This window comes from Myotis lucifugus, unplaced genomic scaffold (assembly GCF_000147115.1).
Source record: "Myotis lucifugus unplaced genomic scaffold, Myoluc2.0 scaffold_15, whole genome shotgun sequence".
NCBI classification, from domain to species: Eukaryota; Metazoa; Chordata; class Mammalia; order Chiroptera; family Vespertilionidae; genus Myotis; species Myotis lucifugus.
The window spans coordinates 13914432-13940588 of record NW_005871063.1 but is presented as its reverse complement, the minus strand read 5'-3'; the positions used below and the strand labels follow the sequence as shown (position 1 = coordinate 13940588).

General features: G+C 36.8%; 1 protein-coding gene across 1 annotated transcript; it reads left to right on the top strand.

The window, feature by feature from the left end:
- The first annotated feature begins 3814 nt into the window (after window positions 1–3814).
- MACC1 (MACC1, MET transcriptional regulator) lies at window positions 3815–24405 on the top strand. Its single transcript, XM_006085060.3, has 4 exons — window positions 3815–5902; window positions 9156–9344; window positions 23279–23500; window positions 24200–24405. The coding sequence occupies exons 1-3, from the start codon at window positions 3815–3817 to the stop codon at window positions 23489–23491; spliced, it is 2490 nt and encodes an 829-aa protein (XP_006085122.2). The 3' UTR covers window positions 23492–23500; window positions 24200–24405.
- Window positions 24406–26157: the final 1752 nt, after the last annotated feature.

Below are 26157 nucleotides of genomic sequence, written 5' to 3'. Positions count from 1 at the left end.
TCACCACTCCTGTTCTACATAGTACTGTGAAGTATTAGCCATTGCAATTAGGCAAGAAGAAGAAATAAAAGGCATCCAAATTGGAAAAGAGGAAGTAAAACTGTCCTTATTTGCAGATGACATGATATTATACATACAAAACCCTAGAGACTCCATCAAAAAGCTACTAGACTTAATACATGAATTTGGCAATGTAGCAGGATACAAAATTAACCCCAAGAAATCTGAGGCATTTCTATACTCCAATAGTGAACTTTCAGAAAGAGAGATTAGAAAAACAATCCCATTTACCATCGCACCAAAAAAATTAAGATACCTAGGAATAAACTTAACTAAAGAGATTAAAGACCTCTACTCAGAAAACTACAGGACGCTGAACAAAGAGATAGAGGAATACATAAACAGATGGAAGAACATACCATGTTCTTGGATTGGTAGAATCAACATCATTAAAATGTCCATACTACCCAAAGCAATCTATACATTCAACGCACTCCCCATTAAAATACCAATGGCCTTCTTCAAAGATCTAGAACGAACTCTCCAAAAATTCATCTGGAATAAAAAAAAGACCCCGAATAGCTGCAACGATCCTGAGAAAGAACAAAGTAGGCGGGATCTCAATGCCAGATATCAAGCTGTATTACAAAGCCACTGTTCTCAAAACTGCCTGGTACTGGCACAAGAACAGACATATAGATCAGTGGAATAGAATAGAGAGTCCAGAAATTAGCCCAAACCAATATGCTCAATTAATTTTTGACAAAGGAGGCACGAACATACAATGGAGCCAAGATAGTCTCTTCAATAAATGGTGTTGGGAAAATTGGACAGATATATGCAAGAAAATGAAACTAGACCACCAACTTACACCATACACAAGAATAAACTCAAAATGGATAAAGGACTTAAATGTACGACAGGAAACCATAAAAATTCTAGAAGAATACAAAGGCAACAAAATCTCAGACATATGCCAAAACAATTTCTTCACTGATACAGCTCCTAGGGCAGTTGAAACTAAAGAGAAACTGAACAAATGGGACTACATCAAAATAAAAAGCTTCTGCACAGCAAAAGAAACCATCAACAAAACAACAAGAAAACCCACCTCGTGGGAAAACATATTTGCCAACGTCATATCTGATAAGGGCTTAATCTCCAAAATTTATAGGGAACTCATACAACTTAACAAAAAGAAGATAAACAATCCAATCAAAAAATGGGCAAAGGATCTAAATAGACACCTTTCAAAAGAGGACATTCAGAAAGCCAAGAGACATATGAAAACATGCTCAAAGTCACTAATCATCCGAGAGATGCAAATCAAAACAACAATGAGGTACCATCTCACACCTGTCAGAATGGCCATCATCAACAAATCAACAAACGACAAGTGCTGGAGAGGATGTGGAGAAAAAGGAACACTTGTGCACTGCTGGTGGGAACGCAGACTGGTGCAGCCACTATGGAAGGCAGTATGGAGGTTCCTCAAAAAATTGGAAATGGAACTCCCATTTGACCCTGTGATCCCACTTCTAGGAATATATCCCAAGAAACCAGAAACACCAATCAGAAAGGATATATGCACCCAGATGTTCATAGCAGCACAATTCACCATAGCTAAGATCTGGAAACAGCCTAAGTGCCCATCAGTAGATGAATGGATTAGAAAACTGTGGTACATCTACACGATGGAATACTATGCTGCTGTTAAAAAGAAGGAACTCTTACCATTTGCAACAGCATGGATGGAACTGGAGAGCATTATGCTAAGTGAAACAAGCCAGTCAATGAAGGAAAAATACCACATGATCTCACTCTTTCGTGGATAATTAAGACCATTACAAACTTTCGAACAATAATAAATACAGTGGCAGAGCTGCCTCAGACTGATTGTCGAACTGCAGTGGGAAGGCCAGGGAGGGTTGGGGGACAGGAGGGAGGGGAGTAAGAGATCAACCGAAGGACTTGTATGCATCCATATAACCATAACTAATGGACATAAGACACTGGGGGGTAAGGGAGGGCAGGGGCTTGTCAAGGATGGGGGGGGGGAAAGGACACTTATGTAATACCCTTTGTAATACTTTTAGAGAAAAAAATAAATAAATAAAAATAAAAAAAATAAAAAAAATAAATGAGTGGTAAATATAATACCAGTAAATATATAATGAATTTGGGGGTTGAAGACATCTCTAGAGGTTGGAGTGAGCTATGAAATCTTTATAGAGCATAAAAGAACTAAATTTATCCTTAGAGGAAAAGTAGTTTTAAGAGTTATATGCGCCAAAACTGGTTTGGCTCAGTGGATAGAGCGTCGGCCTGCGGACTGAGGGGTCCCGGGTTCGATTCCGGTCAAGGGCATGTGCCTGGGTTGCGGGCACATCCCCAGTGGGAGGTGTGCAGGAGGCAGCTGATCGGTGTTTCTCTCCCATCGATGTTTCTGACTATCTCTCTCCCTTCCTCTCTGTAAAAACTCAATAAAATATATTTTTTTTAAAAAAAAGAGTTATATGTAACTGGTTTGATGAAAGTATAGAAATAGGAGAAATACAACTGTTTTTTTCAAAATGCATCTTCTAAATTTTAATATATGCCACTAATAACTTATTTCAATCAAGATAATAGTTCTATAAATATTAAAGTAAAAATCATCTGACAGTTACATATATATACATATTTAATAAAAGAAAGTCTGACAGTTTACTTGAACTCATTTTTCTCTTTTGGCTGGCCTCTTGGCTTTCATTTTTCGCTAAAGCAGTACTAGCCACACAAAGTCCACAGAATCATTACCATTGTTTATTGAGAAATGACCAAGTCTGAGTAGCTCTTAACATAGAAAGGACTTCAATATTTGTGAGATATGTAGAAATTCTTTACAGTTGATATTTGACTATTTTAATGTGTTGCTGATTCTTAAAATACTCTCTTTTCAAAGTAATGTTTTTATTTCATAGTGGTAAACCTGTTCTTTGTAATGTTAAACTTGAAAATCAAAGCTGAATGAATTCCTAATCTGATGTTTATTGTATATGAAAATTTTAAAAAATATATGTTTATTGATTTCAGAGAGGAAGAGAGAGGGAGAGAGAGATAGAAACATCAATGATGAGAGAGAATCATTGATCAGCTGCCTCCTGCACACCCCACTTTGGGGATTGAGCCCGAAACCTGGGAATGTGCCCCGACTGGGTATGGAACTGACACCTTCTGGTTCATAGGTCGACGCTCAACCACTGAGCCATGCTGGCCAGGCTTTGATGTTATTAAAATTTATCAACAAAGTTCTCAGGAAATAATCTGAAAAATGCATTGTCTTTTTGGCTTATTTTTTTAAGTTATTTTAATTATTAACTGATATATTTGATATTTTTCACATATTGAGTATTATCAGAAAAGAAAAAAATTAATGAATAATCTAGATATTTTGAGACCAACTATGTAATGTTTAGAAAAAAATCTGGGTAATTGACTAAATTATTCTGTTTGTTCAGAGGTTTTCTTTTGTGAAAGTCAAACACAAAACTATAAGGCATAAGTATATCTAGTCTGGGTCCTTTTGAAGGAAGTGTGTTAAATTGATATCTAAATTATTAAATATTTATTTATTTACAAATCATTATGTCTTAAGATAAAATAGCATGACATATGGTCAAAATGAACTGGTAGAACTAGTTCCATTTCCTCACAGCATGAAAAATTATCCAAATTTAACATTAATTTTGCAGTTCCTATTATACTGTCAATAAAAAAGCAAAATAAAAAGTCTTGAATTTTTAGTAAAAATTAATCTTGGTTGTATCTCACAATGACACTCACTTCTGTTTTTTCTTTGTTTTTGCTAAAATGCCACAAATGTCCAGACTCAAGTTTGCTTCTCAATTGGCCAGATGCTTTCACACTTCACAGCAATAATGTTTCCAAAGCTACAAATCCATTCTTGAATGAACTGTCTGCTTCTAACCCATTTTTGGATGATATAACTCAGCTAAGAAATAACCAGAAGAAAAATAATATTTCCATCTTGAAGGAAGATCCTTTTCTTTTTTTAAGAGAAATTGAAACTGGAAATTCTTTGGATTCCTCTGGTGATGAACTTGATGTGCATCAATTGTGTAGGCAGTCTTACTCAAGGAAATCAGTGAGATCTAAAAGTGTTTCAGAACTTTTGGACATATTAGATGACACAGCACATGCCCATCAGAATATACGTAACTCTGACCAGATCCTGGAACACGACTTAGAATGGCTTCAAAATGATCGAGAGGCTTATAAAATGGCTTGGTTAAGTCAACGCCAGCTGGCCCGCTCCTGCCTGGATTTGAATATCATTAATCAGAGTCCTGGATGGGCCCAAACACAAGTTGCGGAGACTGTGGTAGTTTGTAAATTCAACCACCAAGGAGGGTCAGTACAATTACCTGAATCAGATATCACTGTTCATGTGCCCCAAGGTCATATAGCTGTGGGTGAATTCCAAGAGGTATCGCTAAGGGTTTTTCTCGATCCTCCACAAATGCTTAATCATGATCTTTCATGCACTGTAAGCCCACTGTTGGAAATCACGTTAGGCAACCTTAACACAATGGAAGCCATTTTGCTGGAGATGAAAATCGGGGCTGAAGTGAGAAAGGATCCTTTCAGCCAAGTCATGACAGAAATGGTGTGTTTACACAGCCCGAATAAAGAAGGCCCTTTCACAGTGTTAAACAACTGCTACATTTATAAAGACACCATCCAAGTCAAGCTAATAGATTTGAGTCAGGTCATGTATCTAGTGGTTGCTGCACAAGCTAAAGCTACTCAGTCGCCAGCTGCCACCATCTGGGATTATATCCACAAAACCACCTCAATTGGAATTTATGGGCCCAAATATATCCATCCCAGTTTCACTACTGTTTTCACAGTTTGTGGACACAGCTATATGCCGGGAAAGCTTACAATCTCTGATATTAAGAAGGGTGGAAAAAACACCTCTCCGGTTGTGTTTCAGCTCTGGGGGAAGCATTCATTCTTACTGGACAAGCCACAAGATTTAAGTATTTCTGTTTTTTCATGTGATCCTGGTTTTGAAGTAAAGACAGAAGGAGAAAGGAAAGAACTTAAACAAAATCAGTTGCAAGCCAGTCAAGTATTTCATCAACAATTTTTATTTTCTTTAGTTGACTCCAGAAAAATGCACTTGTTTGTTTTCCAGGTTCAGTTGGGGCCTCCCAATGGTAGACCAGTGACACAGTTTTTTATCACTACACCTGATCCAGCCCCAAACCTAAAAAGACACTTAAATCTGCCAGGTAATTTGCAGAAAGAGAAGGAAATCAAGTCTGCTCCTTCATTACCAGCAGTGTATGTTAAATACCCTACATTTCAAGACAAAAAATTAAACTTTACCAAATATGGAGTGACTCTGAAGACAGTGCTAAGACAAAACAAGATTGACTACTTACTTGAATATATCAAAGGGGACACAATAGCTCTTCTTGGAGAAGGTAAGGTAAAAGCCATTGGGCAGTCCAGAGTGAAAGAATGGTATGTGGGAGTCCTGCGAGGTAAGATTGGACTTATACACTGCAAAAATGTCAAGGTGATTGCAAAAGAGCAAGTAATATCAATGTCAGATCGTGTCTTCACAACCAGGAACCTTCTTGAACAAATTGCCCTGCCCTTTAAAAAACTGACTTATATCTACTCAGTTATATTGACTTTGGTGTCAGAAAAAGTTTATGATTGGAAAGTTTTAGCTGATGTCCTGGGTTACTCACATCTGGCACTGGAAGGTTTTGAACGAACACATGCAGACAAAGAATCAGAAAAAGTTTCTTATGTTTTAAAGAAGTTAAAGGAAGATTGCCACAGAGACAAGAATACCAGAAAGTTTCTTTATGAGCTTGTTGTGGTGAGTATTGCTTGGTCACAGTAATTAATTTACCATAGAAAACTTTATTAACTTGGTGATATTTATAACCAAACATATGAGAGAAGGAGATAAAAAATTCTTAGCATTCTCAAATAATTTGAAGTCAATTTACAATATATATATATATAGCTTTTCCTGCAAGACCATATAATTAGTTTCTTAGATCCAGAAACTAGTCCCATAGGATCATCTTTTAAAGGAAGATTAAAGTTTCTGTTTGTGTTAGAGCATAATAGTTAAGAGATTCTTTTTCTCTCCAAAATATTTGAATAACTCTTAAAATATCAGAAATTCCAATTAGATGAATGAGAGCAAACTGAAACAAAACTAATTAACTTGGCCTTTGCTATAGGTCTGCTTTTTAGTGGTTTTTAAAAAACATATAATCAATGTCCTTTACTTTAGCAGTTTAATATTCTTCTTCTGTATGTGATTCATCATAATGCCAAAATAATATTGCTTATTCTCTTCTTAATCCTCATATTTTAGTAGAACTCACAGGATCATTTTTTTTCCTCATAATATTCAACCTAGTATAAGGCTCAGTGGAGAGTTATAAAGAAGATGATCAACTATTTTACCTTAAAAAGAAAATTTGGTATTTTATAAAAATAAAAAAAATCAAGAGCATATTTCTAAAAATTTCTAAAATGTGAATGTATAAATAATAATAAAAGCCTAATATGCTAAGTGTCTGGTCATCTGGTCATTTGTTCAACCAATCAAAGCATAATATGCTAATGATATGCTAAGGCTGCTCAACCATTGGCTATGACGTGCACTGACCACCAGGGGCAGACACTCCAACCCCTAGGGGTCCAGCCGACGGGACTAAACGAGACAGGCTGGACATGCCCTGGAGCCCTCCCATGGTCCCTCCCCGGCTGGCTAACCTCCCACATCCCTTTCTGGCCCCAATCGTGTACCAGTGGAGTCCCTTGGCCTGGCCTGTGCCCTCTAACAATCTGGGACCCCTCAGGGGATGTCGGAGAGGAGTTTATTCAATGACATTAACAATAATTTATGTAATAAAGAAATAGGAATATTTAAAATATTTCTTCTCTTTCAATTATTTTGATGATTCTACAGTAATACTGAAAGGGTTAAATTTTAAAAGCCCCCTATGCAGTTGAATGTATAGTTTTATGGTGATGTGCTGCAGTATCACTTAATCTGGGCCATTTAGAGTCATTGGCTGATCTACAAGGTCAAAGCTGCACATATATTTTGCAGTAGCTCATTATCTCTCATAGCTCATGTACTGCATGAAGATTTGAATTGAAAATTGCTTTGTTGAACTTAGTGGCAAAAAATGTAATATTGGCCAAATGGTCTGAAAGTTTAAACCTGACTGTGTTGATGTATGATCATGAGTAGCTTTGGTGACAAACTAGACAGTGCTGGTGGAGGGCTTATTCAAGGATGTAGTTGCTAAAAACTCCCAGGGTGTCCCGGGGAGGCTTCAGGATTTCCAAATGTAAGGGGCTTAGGTGTGGTTGTCTGACCAGAAGATGATGGAAAATATGGTATAGAGGCCACCTCTTGAAACTTAATTTGCAAATAAGTATACATTTTTCTTGGATTGTATCCTAATTTGGGGTAACTGGATTGGAGCTGATAAAAATTGTGGGTTCTAAACTCTTTAGTCATCTCTAGACATTGAGACTGACTGTCCTTATATACTTGAAACTTGATACTCTACAAAGTACTTGAGCATCTGATTCAACTTTCATAATGATTATAGGAAATTAGATGGGGTGTTATTAATGCTGTATTTATTTTTTAAATCATTAAATAGAGATACTTTTGAGATTTACCTAAAGTCCTGTACTATGTGGAGCTGGTCTTTAAACTCGGGTTTTGCATCCTAAGTGCAGATTTTTCCCCTTGAAACAAGAAACTGAGATAAGCATTGCTAATCCCACTCCTCAGTTTAGTAAAAGAACCTTAGGGGCCTGATGGCTCAGTACTACTTCTCCCTGTAGTTATAAATCCTCACTATAAATGTATGGACTATGGACTAGTATAAAGACCATGGGTAGTCCTTCTAATGGGAAAGAACCATCTGTGACCTTACTTGGTCATTCATTTTTACTTATTGTTTCATAATGATAGACAGTGTTTTTAAGTGCAATTAAATGATGAGGGGCCACCCAACATTTTTTTTTTTTTGCTTATTTGAACAAAAAAGAAATGTAGATAGATTTAATCCCATATTTTAAAAATATATTCAGGGCAAAAGAGAAACTCATGGACTTGTTTGAAATGTGTAATGATTGACAAGGCTTAGATGCCTAATTAAAGAAGAAAGAGTCTGATGATATTCCATTTTGCATTATAGAAGACTGAATGTTTTATCTTTAATACCTTGTGGTTTATATTAGGCACAATTACACTAGTGATTAAGGGAGAGGGATAATTTTTTTAAAGTTATTATTATCAATAGCTTTGTTCAAAGTTGTGGTAGTGTCTCATTTACATGCAATGGCAGAATTCTGTGAATTTTAAATCACATTTTGATGAAGAATAGAATGTTTATTGGCACCAATGTGCTCGCTCCTCAGAGAAATACTGCATCAATCCTCTGATAAGGAAAGGGATTATTTTTTGAAGAGTGAATTATCATTCCTGAATTGATCAATTATAGACCCTTAGAACCTTAGGATGTCCTTAGAAGTGTCTAGTTCAGTGATGGCGAACCTTTTGAGCTCAGTGTGTCAGCATTTTGAAAAACCCTAACTCAACTCTGGTGCCGTGTCACATATAGAAATTTTTTGATATTTGCAACCATAGTAAAACAAAGATTTATATTTTTGATATTTATTTTATATATTTAAATGCCATTTAACAAAGAAAAATCAACCAAAAAAATGAGTTCGCGTGTCACCTCTGACACGTGTGTCATAGGTTCGCCATCACTGGTCTAGTCCAACATCCTCCTTTTGCAGTTAAAGATATTAAGAAACATATTAGTTAAGTGGTTTACCCAAGGCCCTATATTTAGCCACTGAGTTGGTCCTAAATCTCCTTTAATTTTGGTCCAGCTGTGTCCTCTGTACTTTGCTGGTTGGATTTGCTTAAAAGTAAATCAACTTTTTAAAATTTAGGAAACTCAATATATGTGTGGTGAGAAATAGGATGCCAGTTTCTAGACTACGTAATGAAAAATTGAATTTCTAGGGAAAAGCCCACATTCGTTGCTTTTAATTGTGACATGTAATTCTTGCTGCAGGCCCTGCTGAAGATGGATTGCCAAGGGATAGTAGCGCATATCATCCAAGAGGCTGCGCTCCTGACTTCAGCTGTCAAGCTGGGAAAAGGCTGGAGGGAACTAGCTCAAAAGCTAGTACGATTCACAAAGCAGCAAGTGGAGGCATATGAAATTCCTCACCGAGGAAAAGCTGGAGCTGTTGCTGTGGAGGTAATATTTCTGTTTGTCTACTTCAATAGTGAAAAATTGCAGACCAAGTAAACCAAATGTAATCAATCCTGAACCACTTACATGGATAAATTGGGGTTCTGTTCTAGAGGACCCCTAACTGAAGTCACAGTCCCTATAATCATTGATATTTTCTGAAATATGCACATATCACTCTTTAAAGGCCTTTAAAATATGCATTGAGAGCCTGTAAAATATATTGATGCTTATCTTATTGGATTGCATATGAACATGGTCTTTAATCAAATGAATTGACCAAATTGGATAGCTAGTCAGTTATTAGGCAAGCCTAGAAGAATTTGAGGCAGAGAACACATAACTTTGAAGGGAGGAGATTAGACCCAGTCAGGGCAAGGGAAAATTACACAATAATAAGTATTTATCAACGTTAGGCAGAGACTTAGTAATTTGTGATAAATAGTATTTGGTGACAATAAGCATTAAGAGGGTGGATGGTAATGATAAACAAAGATCTCTAAGAGCTTCATTGTCTCTTTGACAATTTTGTGTATAATAGAAACTATAGACATCAAATATAGAATCACAGCACATAACACAAAGTAATATTTATCTTGGAAATATTAAATAAAATTTAATTTTTATTAATATTAAATGTATACTGTTAGGCATAAGTTAGATACATATTTGCTCTATTTAGTAAATAATTTGTGACAATTTTTATGACTTAAATAAAAATATTCCAGTGATGAGCACCTATAAAATGTTCTGTATTTTTCTCTCACATGAGTGTAAGCATTTTCAAGATATGTATTTCAGTTAAGGGAAGATTATCTCTCTTATTAGTGATGACTTGGTAAGAGGCAGAAGCTGTGTTCTCCACTTCCTTTTGGGGCATCGAGCTGGAAATTAATAGAGCTGGAGAAAATTTTCTTACTTTGAAGCAACTATGCCAGCTGGGTGTGCAGGACAAAACAACCTTTCCATGAAGGGACAAGAGTCAAATCAAGTCAGTTGAATCCCAGCATGTGCAGTGGAGGTCTCAGCAGGATGGCTTCTGGGAACCTAGGGCCTACCTCTCCCTTAAACAAGACCTTTCAGCCAAGAGTAGCTGGAGGCTGACATATTTCCTCCTCTTAGACTACATTTATCTCTGTACCCTAAGAAGTGCCTTACGACTTACAAATCACTTTTTACTGAATGAGCTAAAAGATGAGGAATTTATAGGAAACAAGAACAACAACATTTAGGGGGATATGCTGCTCTGATATTTCAGTTAACTGATGAGAAAGTTGTCTAATTGAGATGTCACTGCACACCTATTCTAACTGACAAATTCAGAACACTAATAACACCAAATGCTGTTGAGTATATGGAGCAACAGGAATCCTCATTCGTTGCTGGTGAGAATGCAAAATGGTACAGCCACTTTGGAAGGGACTTTGGCTGTTTCTTACAAATGAAACATACTCTTACCATATTTTCTATTTGTGCTCCTTGGTATTTACCCAAAGGCATTGAAAACATGTCTACACAAAAACCTGCACATGAATGTTTATAACAACTTTATTTATAATTACCAAAATTTAGCCCTAGCTGATTTGGCTCAGTGGATAGAGCAATTGGCCTGCAGACCAAAGGGTCTTGGGTTAGATTCTGGTAAGGGCATATACCTCGGTTGCTGGCTCCTTCCCAGCCCAGGCCCTGGTCGGGGCGGCACATGCAGGAGACAACCAATTGATGTGTTTCTCTCACATCGATATTTCTCTCTGTCTTTCCCTCTCTAAAAATCAATGGAAAAATACCTTTGGGTGAGGGTTAAATATATATATATGCATTTACCAAAATTTAGAAGCAACCAAGATCCCTTCAGTAGGTGAATGGATAAAATGAACTTGGAATATTATTAAGCACTAAAATGAAACAAGTTATCCATGAAAAGACATGGAGGAACCTTGAATGCATATTACTAAGCAAAATAATCCAACCTGAAAAGGCTACATGCTGTATGATTCCAAATATATGACATTCTAGAAAAGGCAAAACTATGAAGACAGTAAAAAGATCAGTGGTTGCCAGGGATTGGGAGGGAGGGATGAATAGGAAGAGCACATGATTTTTAGGGCAGTGATACTATAATGATGGATATATGTCACTATACAGTTGTCCAAACCCATAGAATGCACAATACCAAGAGTAAATCCTAATGTAAACTACGGACTTCGGGTGATTGTGCTGTATCATTGTAGATTCATCAATTGTAACAAATATACCACCTCTGGGGAGAGTTATTGATAATAGGGAGGCTATGCCTATGGGGGCAGGAAGTATATGGGAAATCTTTGCACCTTCCTCTCACTTTTTCTTTAAACCTAAAAGGTCTCTAAAAAATCTTTTTAAAAATTGTCTAATTGAAAGCAGGAATTTTTTTCTTAATAAGTCTCTGTTCTTAAAAAGGTTTTGTTGAAAGTTATTTATCAGAGTTATTTATTCTCTCGGCTTTGTTAAGCATCTGAATTCTCTCTAATTATGGTTGTTTATAGTTTGTCTTTCCCCAAATCTTGATGGAGGCCAAACAGCCTACTTTTCCATTATTTACATTTGCACAGCCCGAATCCCAAATAACTAAGTCTATGCCAAAGTTAATAAATTCTCAGAAGCAGAAAGGAAAGCCCCTAGGTGTCTTTTGAGGGACTAATGTTTAATTTATTGTGATTAATACTAACCATCATCATTCTGATCCAGGTTATTAAATTCTTAAAAATAATCCATAGTATATTGGCCTAAACCACCCCAAATAATCTGTGGGAATCTTTACCTGTTAGGCCACTTAAACTAAAGAGTAAATCTATGCTAATTTCCATCCCCTGGAAAAAACATGGCTGCATAATTTTTTCTCTCAGGAAGGAGATGATTCTTAAATATGATCAATTTACAAGTCAAGTAGTTGATTTGAAAACAGACTGATAGTAGTTCTGGGTAGGGGACTCAGAGGAAGGAAAGTGGAATTGGGCTGGGGAGATAATAAGGTCTCTTATTTCCTTTATCTCACCACTTCAGAGGGCACACATTCCGAAAATTTCCAATGCCTACAGTCCGGCTCTCTCACTCACTTTCCTTTCTCTTCAACTTCTCTTTTTCCCTTTGTTCTATTTTTATTGTATCTAACATTTATCTAGCACTTACTCTGTGCCAGGCACTGTTCTGGTCACATTTCAAAGATAAACTTGATCCTTTGAACAAAAACTTGTGGGTCGGCACTAATATTATCTAAAATGTAGGGAGGCTGCTACTTGCTTAAAAGCATGCGTAGTGAGAAACTTATGGAACCATGTTTAGAGAGCAGGCCTTTGACTTTGGGGTCCTTGTGCTTTACACTCTGCCCTCCCACTCCCAATCCAGGGTGGTGGCTGAATGACAGCTGGTAGATGTGGTTAGGATGGGGGCTTTAAGCATCTCATTTCACCTTTTTTCTTCTTTTTTCAAGTTATGATACTACTAAAATTTGCCTGAACATCTTCATCAAGCCTCAGGCCAATTAAAGAATGGAGATCATTAATAGTATGTCTGTTAGATTTTTGTTGAGTATTTTGGCCATTTCTTACTCTTTTATAAGATGGGGGGGAAAAGCCTCTCTCTGGGGACTTCTGAGAAGGTCACTTTTTAAATTAATCATCTCCCTAAATTAAATTTTAATAAATATTACTCAATTTTTCTAATGACATTGCAATTCCTACATAAAAACAGAACTATAAAACTTGAAATATGACTGTTAGACACTTATGCTATGCAAAGATGTTTAATTGTTGCCAAGGTTTTCCTATGAAAGTTAGTAAAAATTGGAGTTTTTCTCTGAAGATACTTAAATCTTCCATTTAAACAAAATAGGAATCAATAAAATATTAGAAAAATAGCACATTTTTAAAAACAGTTGGGTTTTCCAAGGGGCAGTGCTGGGGATTTCAAAGATAAGATATTCACAGGCCTAAATTAGGTGCTCTTCACTTAGCCCTCTGGGGATTATGACCATATCCTAGCAACGCTCTCCCATTGGCCCCCTGCCTAAGAATAGATTATGCTCTTTCCATCTTATTCAGTATGGACACTTATTCACCAAGGACACTAAAAGTTCACTTCCACCTTTAAGATACCTTTTACCAATGCTCGCCTCAACCACAGGCACCCATCAGTTGAGGCACCCATCAGTTGACCTGCCAGAGTGGGCCACCCTCCCTACGGAAGCCCAACACAGTCAATATTCTAATTATAATAGTTTTTTTCCTTCTCAGAAGCCACTCACCTATAGATTTAGAACTGGCAAGGTATGTTTATGTCTTTTTGTGGTCAACACTTAAGTAGGGAGGATCTAATTCTCTGTTTTATCTTCTAGCCGGAATCTGTCCTTCCTCATTTATGACTGGCTTCAGTAGTGTTCAGAACCCTTTATTCTAAGTCCAGATAAGACATGGGAGAGTAGGTCAACCTCAAATAGCTAATTTTATTAATTGTTTAATAATTTTAAAAAATTCTATATGGAATTCCTCCTGCTTGTTTAGTATTTTTTCCCTCTGTATATTTTCTCTTAGTATTTAATTCAACCATACTTAACACATCCCCAGGGACTTCCGTTCTCAGCATTGGAGCATTAGGAGCTAAAGAAAACACAACAATGAAAAATATGATTTTTCTCTCTAAAGCCAAATTTTATTTGGCCTGGGAATTGTGATAAACTGTTATATTTGAATTGTTTTATTTTAAAGAAGTATATGGTTAGATGCTTTAAAAAGTGAAACTAAGAATAAGAATGATAATAATTGTGCAATTTATTGTATATGAACTGAGTGTATGAACATTTTCTTTACAATATCATTTATTTCAACAAACTTTCTAAGGAAGACATTATACCATCTGCTTTTTATAGGAATGCAAACTAAGAGAATGAATTTGTGTAAGTTATTCAGAGTAACATAGGTCTTAAGTGACAGAATGAGGATTCAAACTCGGGTATTGTATGCACAGTCCTTCCCACTGTGCTCCACTGATAATCCCTTTCAGAATTAACTAAATGAAAAAGATCAAAGTTGGGAGGAACCATCAGGGAACATGGCCTAATCCTGAAGGATGGGAAGCAGTTGAATAATTGGAGAGGACTAGATGGGGACCTCAGTGACTTCTTGAGACCAATAAGGAGGATATTTGGCTAGAGGGTAGAGTTTATCCTAATAATTATTGGGATATGTGGTTAGATATATATTTTTTGGTGTTGGTGGAGGAAGGAGTCTCTAATGATTGCCACAGCATAGAGGTTAAGGTTTCTTGTCTGGATTCAAGTTGCAGCTCTACCATCTATTAGCTCTAGGACCTTGGGAAATTTACTTAACTTTTGTAGGACTCAACTTTTTTTAATTGAGGCAAATAATATTCTTTTACTCATCAGATGTTTGGAAAATTAAAAGATATAATATATGTGGCCCTGGCCAGGTAGCTCAGTTGGTTAGAGCTTCATGCTGACACACCAAGGTTGCAGGTTTGATCCCCGGTCAGGACACATACAAGAATCAACCAATAAATGCATAAATAAGGGAACAACAAATCAATGTTTTCTCTCTCTCTCTCTCTCTCTCTCTCTCACACACACACACACACACACACACACACTCTCTTCCTCTCTCTCCCTCCCTCATTACCTCTCTCTAAAATAAATAAATAAAATTTTAAAAAGATATATGTGAAATATTTGGGACAATGCTTTGCAGATTGTAATAACTAAATACATTATTATCTGTTATTTTGACTAAGAGGCAGAGGTGAGTTTGGCAACTGGGTGACGTTGAGTGATTTTGGAAAGAGAATGAGGAACTGAATGGTAATTTTTAGTAAAACGGCCGAGAGTAACAATAGAAAGAATGCAGGTAAGGGAAAAGTCAGCATGTCTTCTGAGAAACTGGCAGGATGGTTATACATGGAAACAAATGAGAAAAAGTCTTGGCTGGTCAGCTTTTTCTTACTGGCTTAACACCATTTCATTTTCCTTGGAAAATATCTCTTTGCAAAAGCTAAAAGGAATGTCTTTGGACTCGAATGGTTTTTTTGGCTCATGTGGCAACTCCCAGATTCTGCTTACAAAGACGTGGCATTGTCTGCATCTGTTGGAACTGGTTCAGTTCTAGCCGTGGCACTGAAATCTATAGTTTGCTGTTCTTCTCAGTAAGACATATATTTGCAGTTTCTTTAAAAAGGGAAAAGTATTATATGGAAATGTACCTACCAGTGTACATAACAATTCCCTAAATCTTTGTTGTTTGTACAAGAGATTTGGCATAGTGACATAATATTTAGATTACCATTGTCTAGTTTTTACAATACTTTACCTCTTGCTTCTAGTCTTTAATTCCAAAAGACTCCATTATTTGGAATGATGGAACAAAGAAAAAGGAGATCACAGTAAAATTAAGGGGGTTAAGCATTGTATTCCTATGATATTTTATTTAATTATACATTGAATGTCTCATTACCACTCTGAATATCAAATAGAAATAGTAATCACATTAGGTTAAATATTATGGAGAGATTTTAGAATGGATTTTGAAACACTAATACTTGATTTAGGTTTATTAAGGAACACAAACAATAATGAATTTCAGAAAACCAAAGTCCACCTAAGTATAAGACTCAGATCAGCGCTTATTGAAACTGCTTAAAATTGAGGTAGATTCATGGGAATACCTTAGTGAAATGGCCCTAGATTTATGGCTAGGTGACCTGGATTCCTTTTCTAGATGTTTGGCCATGACTTTGTTATTTAATGTCATTTCAAGTACAAACTCCAATTAGCATTAATCAAGCACCTAGTGTGTGCCAGGACCCTTGGACCTGTTTACTTTGTATACTTGGCAGTGCTTTTATGGCTTTGGGTACCCTTCCTCTCCACCCTCTATTTTACAGGAGGAGGAAATAAGGCTGTAGAGAAGTTTTGCAACTTATCCAAGATCCTAGAGCTAAGAAGTCAAGAGTCTAGATCAGCCGTGGGCAAACTATGGCCCTCGGGCCGGATCCGGCCCGTTTGAAATGAATAAAACTAAAAAAAAAAAAAGACCGTACCCTTTTATGTAATGATGTTTACTTTGAATTTATATTAGTTCACACAAACACTCCATCCATGCTTTTGTTCTGGCCCTCCGGTCCAGTTTAAGAACCCATTGTGGCCCTTGAGTCAAAAAGTTTGCCCACGGCTGGTCTAGATTCAAACCCACGATGTGGTTCTTTAAATCCGGAGCTCTTACCACTATCCAGGGTGGGGCAAAAGTAGGTTTACAGTTGTTTGTATGGAAAATAATGCAATAACTAATCCTATATAATAAAGAGCTAATATGCAAATGATTGTCATGCCCTCATGCCATCACACTGTGATGCTCTCACGCCGTCACAATCCATCACCAGGAGACTGCGTGTGCAGCAGGCACGCACAGGTGGGTGGGGACTTGATGCTGCATGCGTGACGTGGAGGCGGGTCCCGGCGGCTCTGCATGGTGAGGCCTGGGGGTCCCGCGGTTCCATGCAGCATGGAGGCAGGACCCCCGGCTCCGGCCTACCTCTTTGGGGCAATCCATTGAGGAGCCCTGGATTGGTGGGTGGGGCCTACCTCTTTGGGGCAATAGATCACAGGGCTCCCGCACTGTGAGAGGGCACAGGGCAGGCTGGGGGACCCCCCCCCCAAGTGCACGAATTTTGTGTACCAGGCCTCTAGTAAATAATAATACAAGAATAAACTGTGTTTCATGTACTCACAACTATAAACCTACTTTTTCCACACCCTGTATTTTCTTTCATTTACCTCCAAATTGAAAGATTGGATTAGAGAAGCCCAGTTTCTTTAAACTATGATGTTCAGAGTTTCTACCAATATATAGTTGTGGTGGAGGTTGAGGGTTGGATGACAAGGAAGCAGCCTGGAATCTTCCTAACTAGGAATTTGTGAGAATGGTTTGACCAGCAGGTTTTCTTATGATAGAAAACTATTTTGAGCAAATGTACTAACAAGGAATGGGTCTTCCATATTCCTCTGGCTCATTCTTAACCCCTGGCATTCCAAGTGGTTGGTTATTCCTAGAACAAACAAAGCTTGGTTGTCTTAGAGTCTTTTCCAAGAGAATCTTATGTCAAGTTTTACCCAAATATCATCTTCCTTCTGAGGAAATAGGGACCCTTAATATGTTTTCTTCTGAAGATAAAGGCGACTTCCTCTTCAACAACATTTATGAACTTACCAATTATAGGTGCTGGAAGGACTGCCTGGAAATTGTAAATGATAAATAATTACTAATAAGGCAAATTTACCTTAATATCTCTGCAACTAATTATATTAAAAATGGAACATTGCTTTTATAGTTTCACGAGGAAAGTAAGTGGATTATTAATCCTTTAATGTAGTAAAATGTAATTATCCAAAGGTAGTTAAAACTAATTGCTTTCTTTATGCTATTCATATTTTACAAGCTCAAAAAAGACATAGCTGCTATGCTCCAATCTGAATTGCTTTTATTCATGTTGCATTTCATTATCTAGACTATTATCTAAAATCTTACTGGCTTCTGGGAATAAGCACTCTAAATTTGGAAAACTTCATTTTTTAAATCTCTATCCACGTTTCTTTTCTTTTGTTATTCCATTTATCACTTTTTCATTGCCCCTTTACCTTTGTCTTTGTCCTCTCGTACCTAGAAGATAAACTAAAGCAACACATATTTCTCCCACACAAATGCTGGGACTTCAGAAAACTGCTCAGCTCTGATAGATTAAATGCTTATTGATGCTGCTGCCCTTTCCATACAGAGATCAAAGCACAGAGATGAGAAATTAACAACTCTGCATTTTGATCAGCCTTATGCTTCCCATTCAAAGATGAACCAGTAACACCATGAAGTTACCATTTAAAAAATCTAAGAGTAGAGGGGTAAGAATGATGCCTGAGGGCCCAATATTTGTGACAGAAGTGAGACGGCTCTGAGCGGAATTATTTTGTGGTTAAGAATAATTCTACTAAAGCAAACCCTCAGGAACATGCTTTCCTTTTGATTTGTCAAAGCATTAGTGCAGTTTCTAAATATTTTCCCTTAAATCATAACATTGAGCAAGAGCAGAACTATTTTAAAACCACTGAATAGATAGATGATAACATAAACCTGGAAGAGGTCCTGGCAGTCCACCACTCATTTCCAGCTTTTGTAGGACATAACTTAGGTTATCTTGGAAAGGATATTGTTTATTTTACTCATTTTATTCATTCAAACATTTCCAGAGAAAATTATTTCATTGCTCTTTAATTTACCACACAGTTTAGAATTCTTTGTGGCCTTGATTTGTATGTATTTTTTAACATAGCTTTATAAAGTCCATAGTTAATTAATATATTCAAGTTACCTCTTGTGTTTTTGCCTTTAATAATATATGTTTACTTGCTGCGTAAGAAAACTAAAATGACATAAGATAATAAGAAATGCCAAAAGAAAAAAAAAAAGTATTTAAGGGCTTGAGGTCTAATGTCATATATCTATATCATAAAGGACAACAATTGTTTATTGCATTGATGAAAGCTGGACTTTGTCAAGTGTTGTTAAGGCAATTCTCAATAAAGAAAGTTATTTTTACCATATCTGACAGACATTTGCTTATTAAAGGAAAACAGAGTTCCCCAAATTTAACATTTTTTATCAGTGTGTCAAGATACATAACTATAACATTTACTTTTGACCCAATTCCCATTCAATTTTTTCTTGATACTTGCCCCCTAATTACCTACCCCTGCTCCGTAATAATTTTAATATTTGCCTTTGGTTTTCTGCTTAAAAGGAATTTAACTCTTTTTTCTTGAGTGTTTTATATATGCTGTCACTTTAATTCTCAACAACCCAAAATTTTCCATCTAGCAAAGTTAGGGTTCAAAACAAACCTTCCTTTTTATTGTAGAATATTACTTTTTACATATTTTCCCTTTTAAAAACACTTTTATTTTTCACTGTTTCTCCTTCTAGCTTTGTCTCTCTTTAACTTTCAAATTCTAAATGTGACCCATTTGTTGTGTGCCTTTTAGTTCCTTGATGCCTACTCATTCCTGAGGTCTTCCCTACACCTCTCTCTTTAAAATGCCTTCTCCAAAGTTTCCAAAGACTAATTGCCCAAGTCCTGGCTTTTTTGTTTTCCTTCATGTTTCCACGTTACTTGATGTTAGGGTTAGCAGAGGAGGTAACAGAAAAGGGATGTCCTCAGTGAGTGGCATGTTGGTAGATGTTTAACAACCTACTTTTCAATTGTAGCTGTTGCCAATTTCCAAAGTGTAAATACTCTAACATGGATGATTTTACTCTCCAATATGTCACTGAACAGGGAGCTGGGAGGCTATGTGAACAGTGGGCTCTGGGGAGCTGGTGGGACCTGGCTTCAGCAAACCACTGCCAATCTTTTTTTGGAATGTTATTAGGCCTTGGCTTTTGCAATATGTAGCACCTTGTTTCATTTTCCATCGTTCTGGTTCCAGTTTCTCTCCATTTTTTGTTGTTTTTATTTCATACTGTGCCCCTAATTATAGACTTAATTGAGGGTTAAATTTTTCATCCTTTTATCCTCTTCCTTAGCATTCTCCTCTACTCATGCCTTTTATCATTACTTTATCATGAGTGATGCTATACCCTCCACTGCTCTCTGGAGGTCATCTCCACATTCAGTTTCTTATCAGATAGCCCCTCCTTTACTTCTTATCTTGACCTCACCCCAAAAGTACTCACATTCCTACTATATGCCAGACGCTTCATGAAGTGTCTTGGAAACAGGACTTGGAAGTTAGTACCCATATTTTATGGATTAAAATAACCAGATAATTTGTTCAATTTACTCACATTGACCCATTCAATAGGCAATGGAATGCAGATGTGAAGCCAGGTTTTGGTAGTATGACACCAACACCCATTTCTCTTTGTTTTATATCATAGAGGTCCTCAGTTAATGGAACTATCATTTCTATCTCACACTGAATTAAAATATGCAAGTAATCTTTGCATTTTCTTAGTTGTTATTATTTACCAAGTCCTGTTTTTTATACATTGGGCACTTGTTCAAGTACCCATCTCCCGTCTATGTTATAAACTTCTAAAAACAAGAGCCATACTACAGTAATAATTTTATCCCTTCATGTAACAAAATCACTTATATTGGTAGGTATTCAATAATTCTTAGTTTAAAAAGTGAAATAATTATATAATGAACGACAACGTATTTTGAATATTTCCATTATATCTGTGCTACAATAGTGCTTTTCTTCATCTGTGTTGCAAGCAACCAATGATATTATATATAGAAAATCAAATTGAGCACTGAAGAAATATTCAAGTCTAGTTTTCTGCAAAGAGGGAACAAATAGGATGCAAAATATGCTCATATTTTAGTACAGATCATGAAATTTACCATTTTCCTAGTGTTTTCAGCCCATTGCAATTGTATCCATTTCTAGGCCGCTTATGGCTTAGACTCTAGGGAATTTCCAATGAGTTTAGGGCAATATCCCTCCTTGCATTTCAGAGTCATTGAAGGGACCTCTGAAAAGTCTTTTTACACTTTCAGAAGTCTTAATTAGGGTCAGGATGAAGTAATCTATCCAAATTTTTCTAAATTGTAAGAGCTGGCCACACTGTCCTGCTATGAGTACAAATTGAATAATGAGTGAGGTTATCTTGCCCTCTGCCTGAGTAGATAGATGTCTCACTGGACTTCTGAATTAGCAGTTTCCAACTCCTGCATCACCTTGGTGTATTTCCTGTTCCCCGCAGCACTAGGGCTGCTTCCTGGTTAAGAATCCCTCAGGCTTGTCTATACAGAGCAATCCACATGCAGCAGCAAGACATGGGATGCAGCGCTTTCTCCCTGAGAAGTCAGTGGGGCCGTTTTGACTGTGAAGGTATTTTGAATCTGTAGAATAGTGAACAACCAGAAAATTACCTATTTGTGATTTCTTTTTAATTTTTAAAGATATTTATTGTTGAAAGTATTACATAGGTTCTCCTTTTCCTCTCATTAACCTCTTCCAGCCCGCTCCTGTCCTCCCCTTCTCCCCCCAGACCCTCATCACCCTATTGTCTGTGTCCACAGTTCTTAAGAGACATCAGTTTTCTGTGATACTCTGCTATCACCTTGGTACTGAAATGCTCTCAGTTGTTGTTTATTGTTAAATGTCCTCAAATACATCTTTTGTCAGACTCTGTCACTAGGGGACTTAGGTTAAAGTCTTAGATGCTTTTACATGTAAACACCATTATTTTAAACAATACATGACAAATTGAAAAATAATGTACCTGTTAGTTGAGCATCAGGGAAAATTAAGTGAATGCAACATAGAATACAGGTGTCAAAGCTTTTACAGAGGGTTACCAACTACAGAGTAACCTGCTGTCTTAGTGCTTCTTTGCATCTGAGCTGTAACAGACAAGACTGAGTCTAGCAAAAAGGCTCTATTAATGTGCCTCAACTTATCGTCCACTGCTGAGCTATTAGTGGTGGCCTGTACTTTTAGGAGGTTTGATTTCAGTGAGTGCTTAGAAAAATAGACAAGAGAACACCTCATTCACATTCTTTCAGAGTGGTAGGTTGGTTTGGGTAAAACTTATACAAAAATTTGGGAAGATTTCTGTTGCTGCATCATGACCATCTTGATATGATATAATTTTGATAATTGTCTTCCCTTCTCTACTTTGCAGAATCAAACTTTGTAAAGATATGGATGTTCATGACACCCAAGCAATGCCAGTGTGGACAAATAACTTCAAATGATCTTTTGAGCCTGATGAATGGCCTCTTGTATAGATTGATTTGAAACATAATGATACTCCTTATATAGGTCTTTCATTCTTTTAACTTACATAGTAGCATATATGGGGATATCAGAGGAGGGTGAACAATTATATCCCAAGGCCCTACTTCATTTGCTATTACTGTCAATGGGGGCCCTATTTTAAGAAGGCAACTCTGCATAATATTTAGCTCAGTCTGTGTTCCTGCATTTTGCAAGTGATAACATTACAAATGAATTAGTTTAGTGAGCCCAAATAAGTAGCAAGTAATAAAGTTTATTTTTCAAATATTCCAATTATAACTGCATGGTTCATTTTGTTGTTTTCCTAGAGAAAATTTATTTTAAGGTGTCTCTGTGTGTGTGAGTATTATACAATTTGTCTTATTTGGTCAGCCTTTGTCTCTATTCTCTCTCAGCCTGGTTGCCCTGGTTACCATTACATATTCTCCTGTGCATGAAGATCCTCTTTGACGTGCATTTATTTCTATGGAAACAATGATGTCATTGGTATGGGTGGGTAATGAGGGAAAGCATAATGAAGTGTTGAATATTGATCTTTCTTTTGGTCATAAAATGTATTATTAAATTACATTTTTAATTAGATAATTAGATTTTTGCTTTCCCTTTGACGTGGTCATGAAGCTACATTTTCCCTTGTTTATAGACTTGCTTGAATAAAATGACTTTAAGCATTGAACTACTGCACATCTCCTTCTTATGATATGTGGTCATAAACTCAACACAGGTACATATAACAGTAAAAGAATTATTATTTTAAGCTTAAAAGTGTCTCAGAGCGTGAAAAGATTATCTCAATAACATGTTATCATCACAATATTACACAAATAATTTTATATTCACATCAAGGCAAGGCGCAATGTATAGATGGTGGATCAAGAGGAAATAAGACCCTGCTTGTAGTCCTTGGTTTAGAGACGCAAGGCTATCATAGGAAACTGATAGTTATTAAAACATGTTTTCTATGACATTAAGTAAGTCCATGTATAATTACTATTTCATTTTCTTTTAAGTCCCAGGAGGCTTTTAAACCCTTTTTAGGCATCTGTTTCACACCCTGTTTTCCTTACACTCTACTCCAGTCTATTTTTTTTCTTTATAGATGATGTGGAAACCTGCTTATGATTTTCTCTATACTTGGGGTGCTCACTATGGAAATAGCTACAGAGATGTGTTACAAGACCTGCAATCTGCTTTGGACAGAATGAAAAACCCTGTGACCAAACAATGGCGAGACTTAACCGGAGCTTTACTACTAGTACATTCTTTAGAGGTTTTGAGAGCAACTTCATTCTCCACTTCCGAAGAAGTATAGAAATGAAGGGTATGTCCTGTGGAGGAGGGAGAATAACAGGGGAAAATGTGTGTGTGTGTGTGTGTGTGTGTGTGTGTGTGTGTGTGTGTGTGAAAGAGAAAGTCCTCAGAAAAATAGTGCTTCTATTTTTCCCGTTTGAAAATATATTTCCCATGTGAAAGCACAGCAGAACACAAAATCTAAAATGGGTTTTTATAACCAGACATGAATTTTTGTATCTATTTCAGATGCAAACATTGGGCTGCTTTGTTGTTGAGAAAGGAAAGAAAAACCCTCTCTCCCTTTCAAAGTTACTTTTAATTTCTTGAAGTTAAAACAAATGACTATTAGCATAATCACATTACCCAATACCCAGATAAACTAGAAGCCCTCAATGTGAACCATGCCATTTTACCAGAAGGCAGACAGGAAGAGAGCAGAAGCAAACACACACTTTGTGCAGAGGGCTGCAGGCTTCCTATATCTGATCTCTTATTTCTCAGTGGAGTTTGCCAGCATTATTCCCATTTTCCATATGAAGAAACTAAGAACTGGATAGGATGCTCAGGGTTAAAAGCTAGTGTGAAGTAGGTTTTCTCTTTGAAAAACCTGGTTTTGTTTTTTTAAAATCTAGAATATAATAGTAAATGCATATTAAAACTTTCAGGGAAATGGTAGCCATTTCATTCTAATTGAAGCTCATTGCTCTTGTTTACCATCTCTTGACAGACTGCCAAAGGGGATGTGTGAGTTATCAGAAATCTGTTGCCTGCAAACATGGACACGAGTTTCCACCACCTTCCTCCAGCATCTTGGGACCAGCTAATCCTTGACCTTTATTCAGGATCCTAATGTAGAATAGTTCATTAAGTCTCAGGGATTTTTAATAACAGGGGTTATTTTTAAAAATAAAACCTTCCTTTATCACTGTTGAATGTAATAGTCTTAACCACCCAAAACACTGATACCTGTGTGTGTGCATGCTCACATGCTCATGCAGACACATGTGTGTGTTTGTGTACCAGAGTGTTTTATAAAGATTATATAGGAAACTGGGCCAGTATAAAGGCGAACTACTGGCAGAGAGTTCAGAAAGAAATGGTCTGTGCTTACTCATGGGTTCAACTCTCTGGTCACCTGCCAGTATTTATATATTTTGGATGCTCATTCATTTATTGTCATTCAGTTGGCAGATGGAGTGAGTGTTCCTTTTTTGTGGTAGGCACATGCATTCTTGAGGTTAATAATGGGAAAATAAAACCAGCATGACCTCTGACATCAGGATTGCCAAGTGATGGATACAGATAATAATAAAAAATAATTATGCAGTTAAATGTAAATGGCATCTGGAATAATAGCTGCAATGGAGAGTCTAGGATGCCAGAAGATATACTAGTAGATAGGAGGCCATCATCTGAATCAGGGGGGTCAAGTGAGTTTTCGCTGGGAAAGGCATGATGAGCCCGAAGGAGGAGGAGGCCTTGCTTCCAGTCTGGGATGGTGGAAGAGGGAGTCCCTCAGACCACTGAAGCCCTCTGGAGGGAGGGAGTGCAGGCGAGGCAGGCAATGCCTGAAAGGGTGAAGGAGTGAAGGAAAGAAAGACACACCTTCAGAGGTAATGTGGACAAGCTGAATAAGGATTTTGTTTGAGATCCTGAATAAAACATGTCCATTTGGCTGAAAAGTGAAAGCAGAATCTTTTCAGAGCTTTTAATACATCCACCCTGGGGCATTTGGTATGCTGGCAAAGGTAACTTGAATTAGGGTTTCAGAACAATCTCTACGGCTTTCTATATTTATATTTGATGATAACAGTACAAAGCCTGACCAAGGAGTTACATACACACATTCAAGGATGGAATTTATTTTAGTTGAAACTAAATTCTGGGAGAGGGAAAAAACGACTTGGAAGTTCAGGACACAATCATTGAGTGGTAATTTTGCTTTCTTTAGAACATTCTTGGAATCTTATTAACATGTCAGCAAATCAGAGAATTTCGGGAAGGAATTAATAACTGGGTTTCTCCAGGCTCCAGGGTCTGAGAAGACAGAGATTTTGTTAGCTGGTTGGGGAAGTAAGATGAAATAAGTCACTTCAGGTTTACATAGCATCATGTGTTGTGATTGTGTCTGGGAAGTTTAAGAAGAGTTTAAAAAATGAAAAACACAATCTTTGTAACTTAAGGATGAAGTGATGGTTTCAATATTAATAGACACAAAGATATTTTATAATCTTGTAATAAATTCTCTCAAATTTTAAACCATGTCCAAACTTTCTGTTCTTATAAATATATTCTAATATTTTATAAATCATTTCTAGTTTTCTTTCCATAATGGATTTCCATTATCAGAAAAGATTAGCTCAGTAATCATGAATTGCCTTTAATATTTGGCAGCAAATCAAGGGAATTAATAAAGCACTTAAATCCCATCCTTGATAACATTAAAAGCATCAAAAACGATTATTCTAAAATTTCTTCAACAATTTTGGAAGCATAGATAGTTCTTTTGTTTCCTCAGGCTTTTCCTCTAATGATGCCTCAGGATGAGATTTTAGTTCAGTGCTCAGCTTGCAACATAACAAATTTTCTGTGTACGCCGCAATCCTCTACTTCCATCTGTTAAAGCCCTAATATGAAGGCCAATTAAGGAGGTGCCTGCCACAGTGGCTCATTAACTGCTCATAT

Excerpts from the sequence above, each read along its gene's own strand:
- MACC1 (XM_006085060.3), top strand. The coding sequence starts at position 3,815 with ATGACACTCACTTCTGTTTTTTCTTTGTTTTTGCTAAAATGCCACAAA. Across the intron at positions 5,903-9,155 it reads TTCTTTATGAGCTTGTTGTG|GCCCTGCTGAAGATGGATTG; the intron begins GTGAGTATTGCT and ends TTCTTGCTGCAG. Across the intron at positions 9,345-23,278 it reads CTGGAGCTGTTGCTGTGGAG|ATGATGTGGAAACCTGCTTA; the intron begins GTAATATTTCTG and ends TTTTCTTTATAG.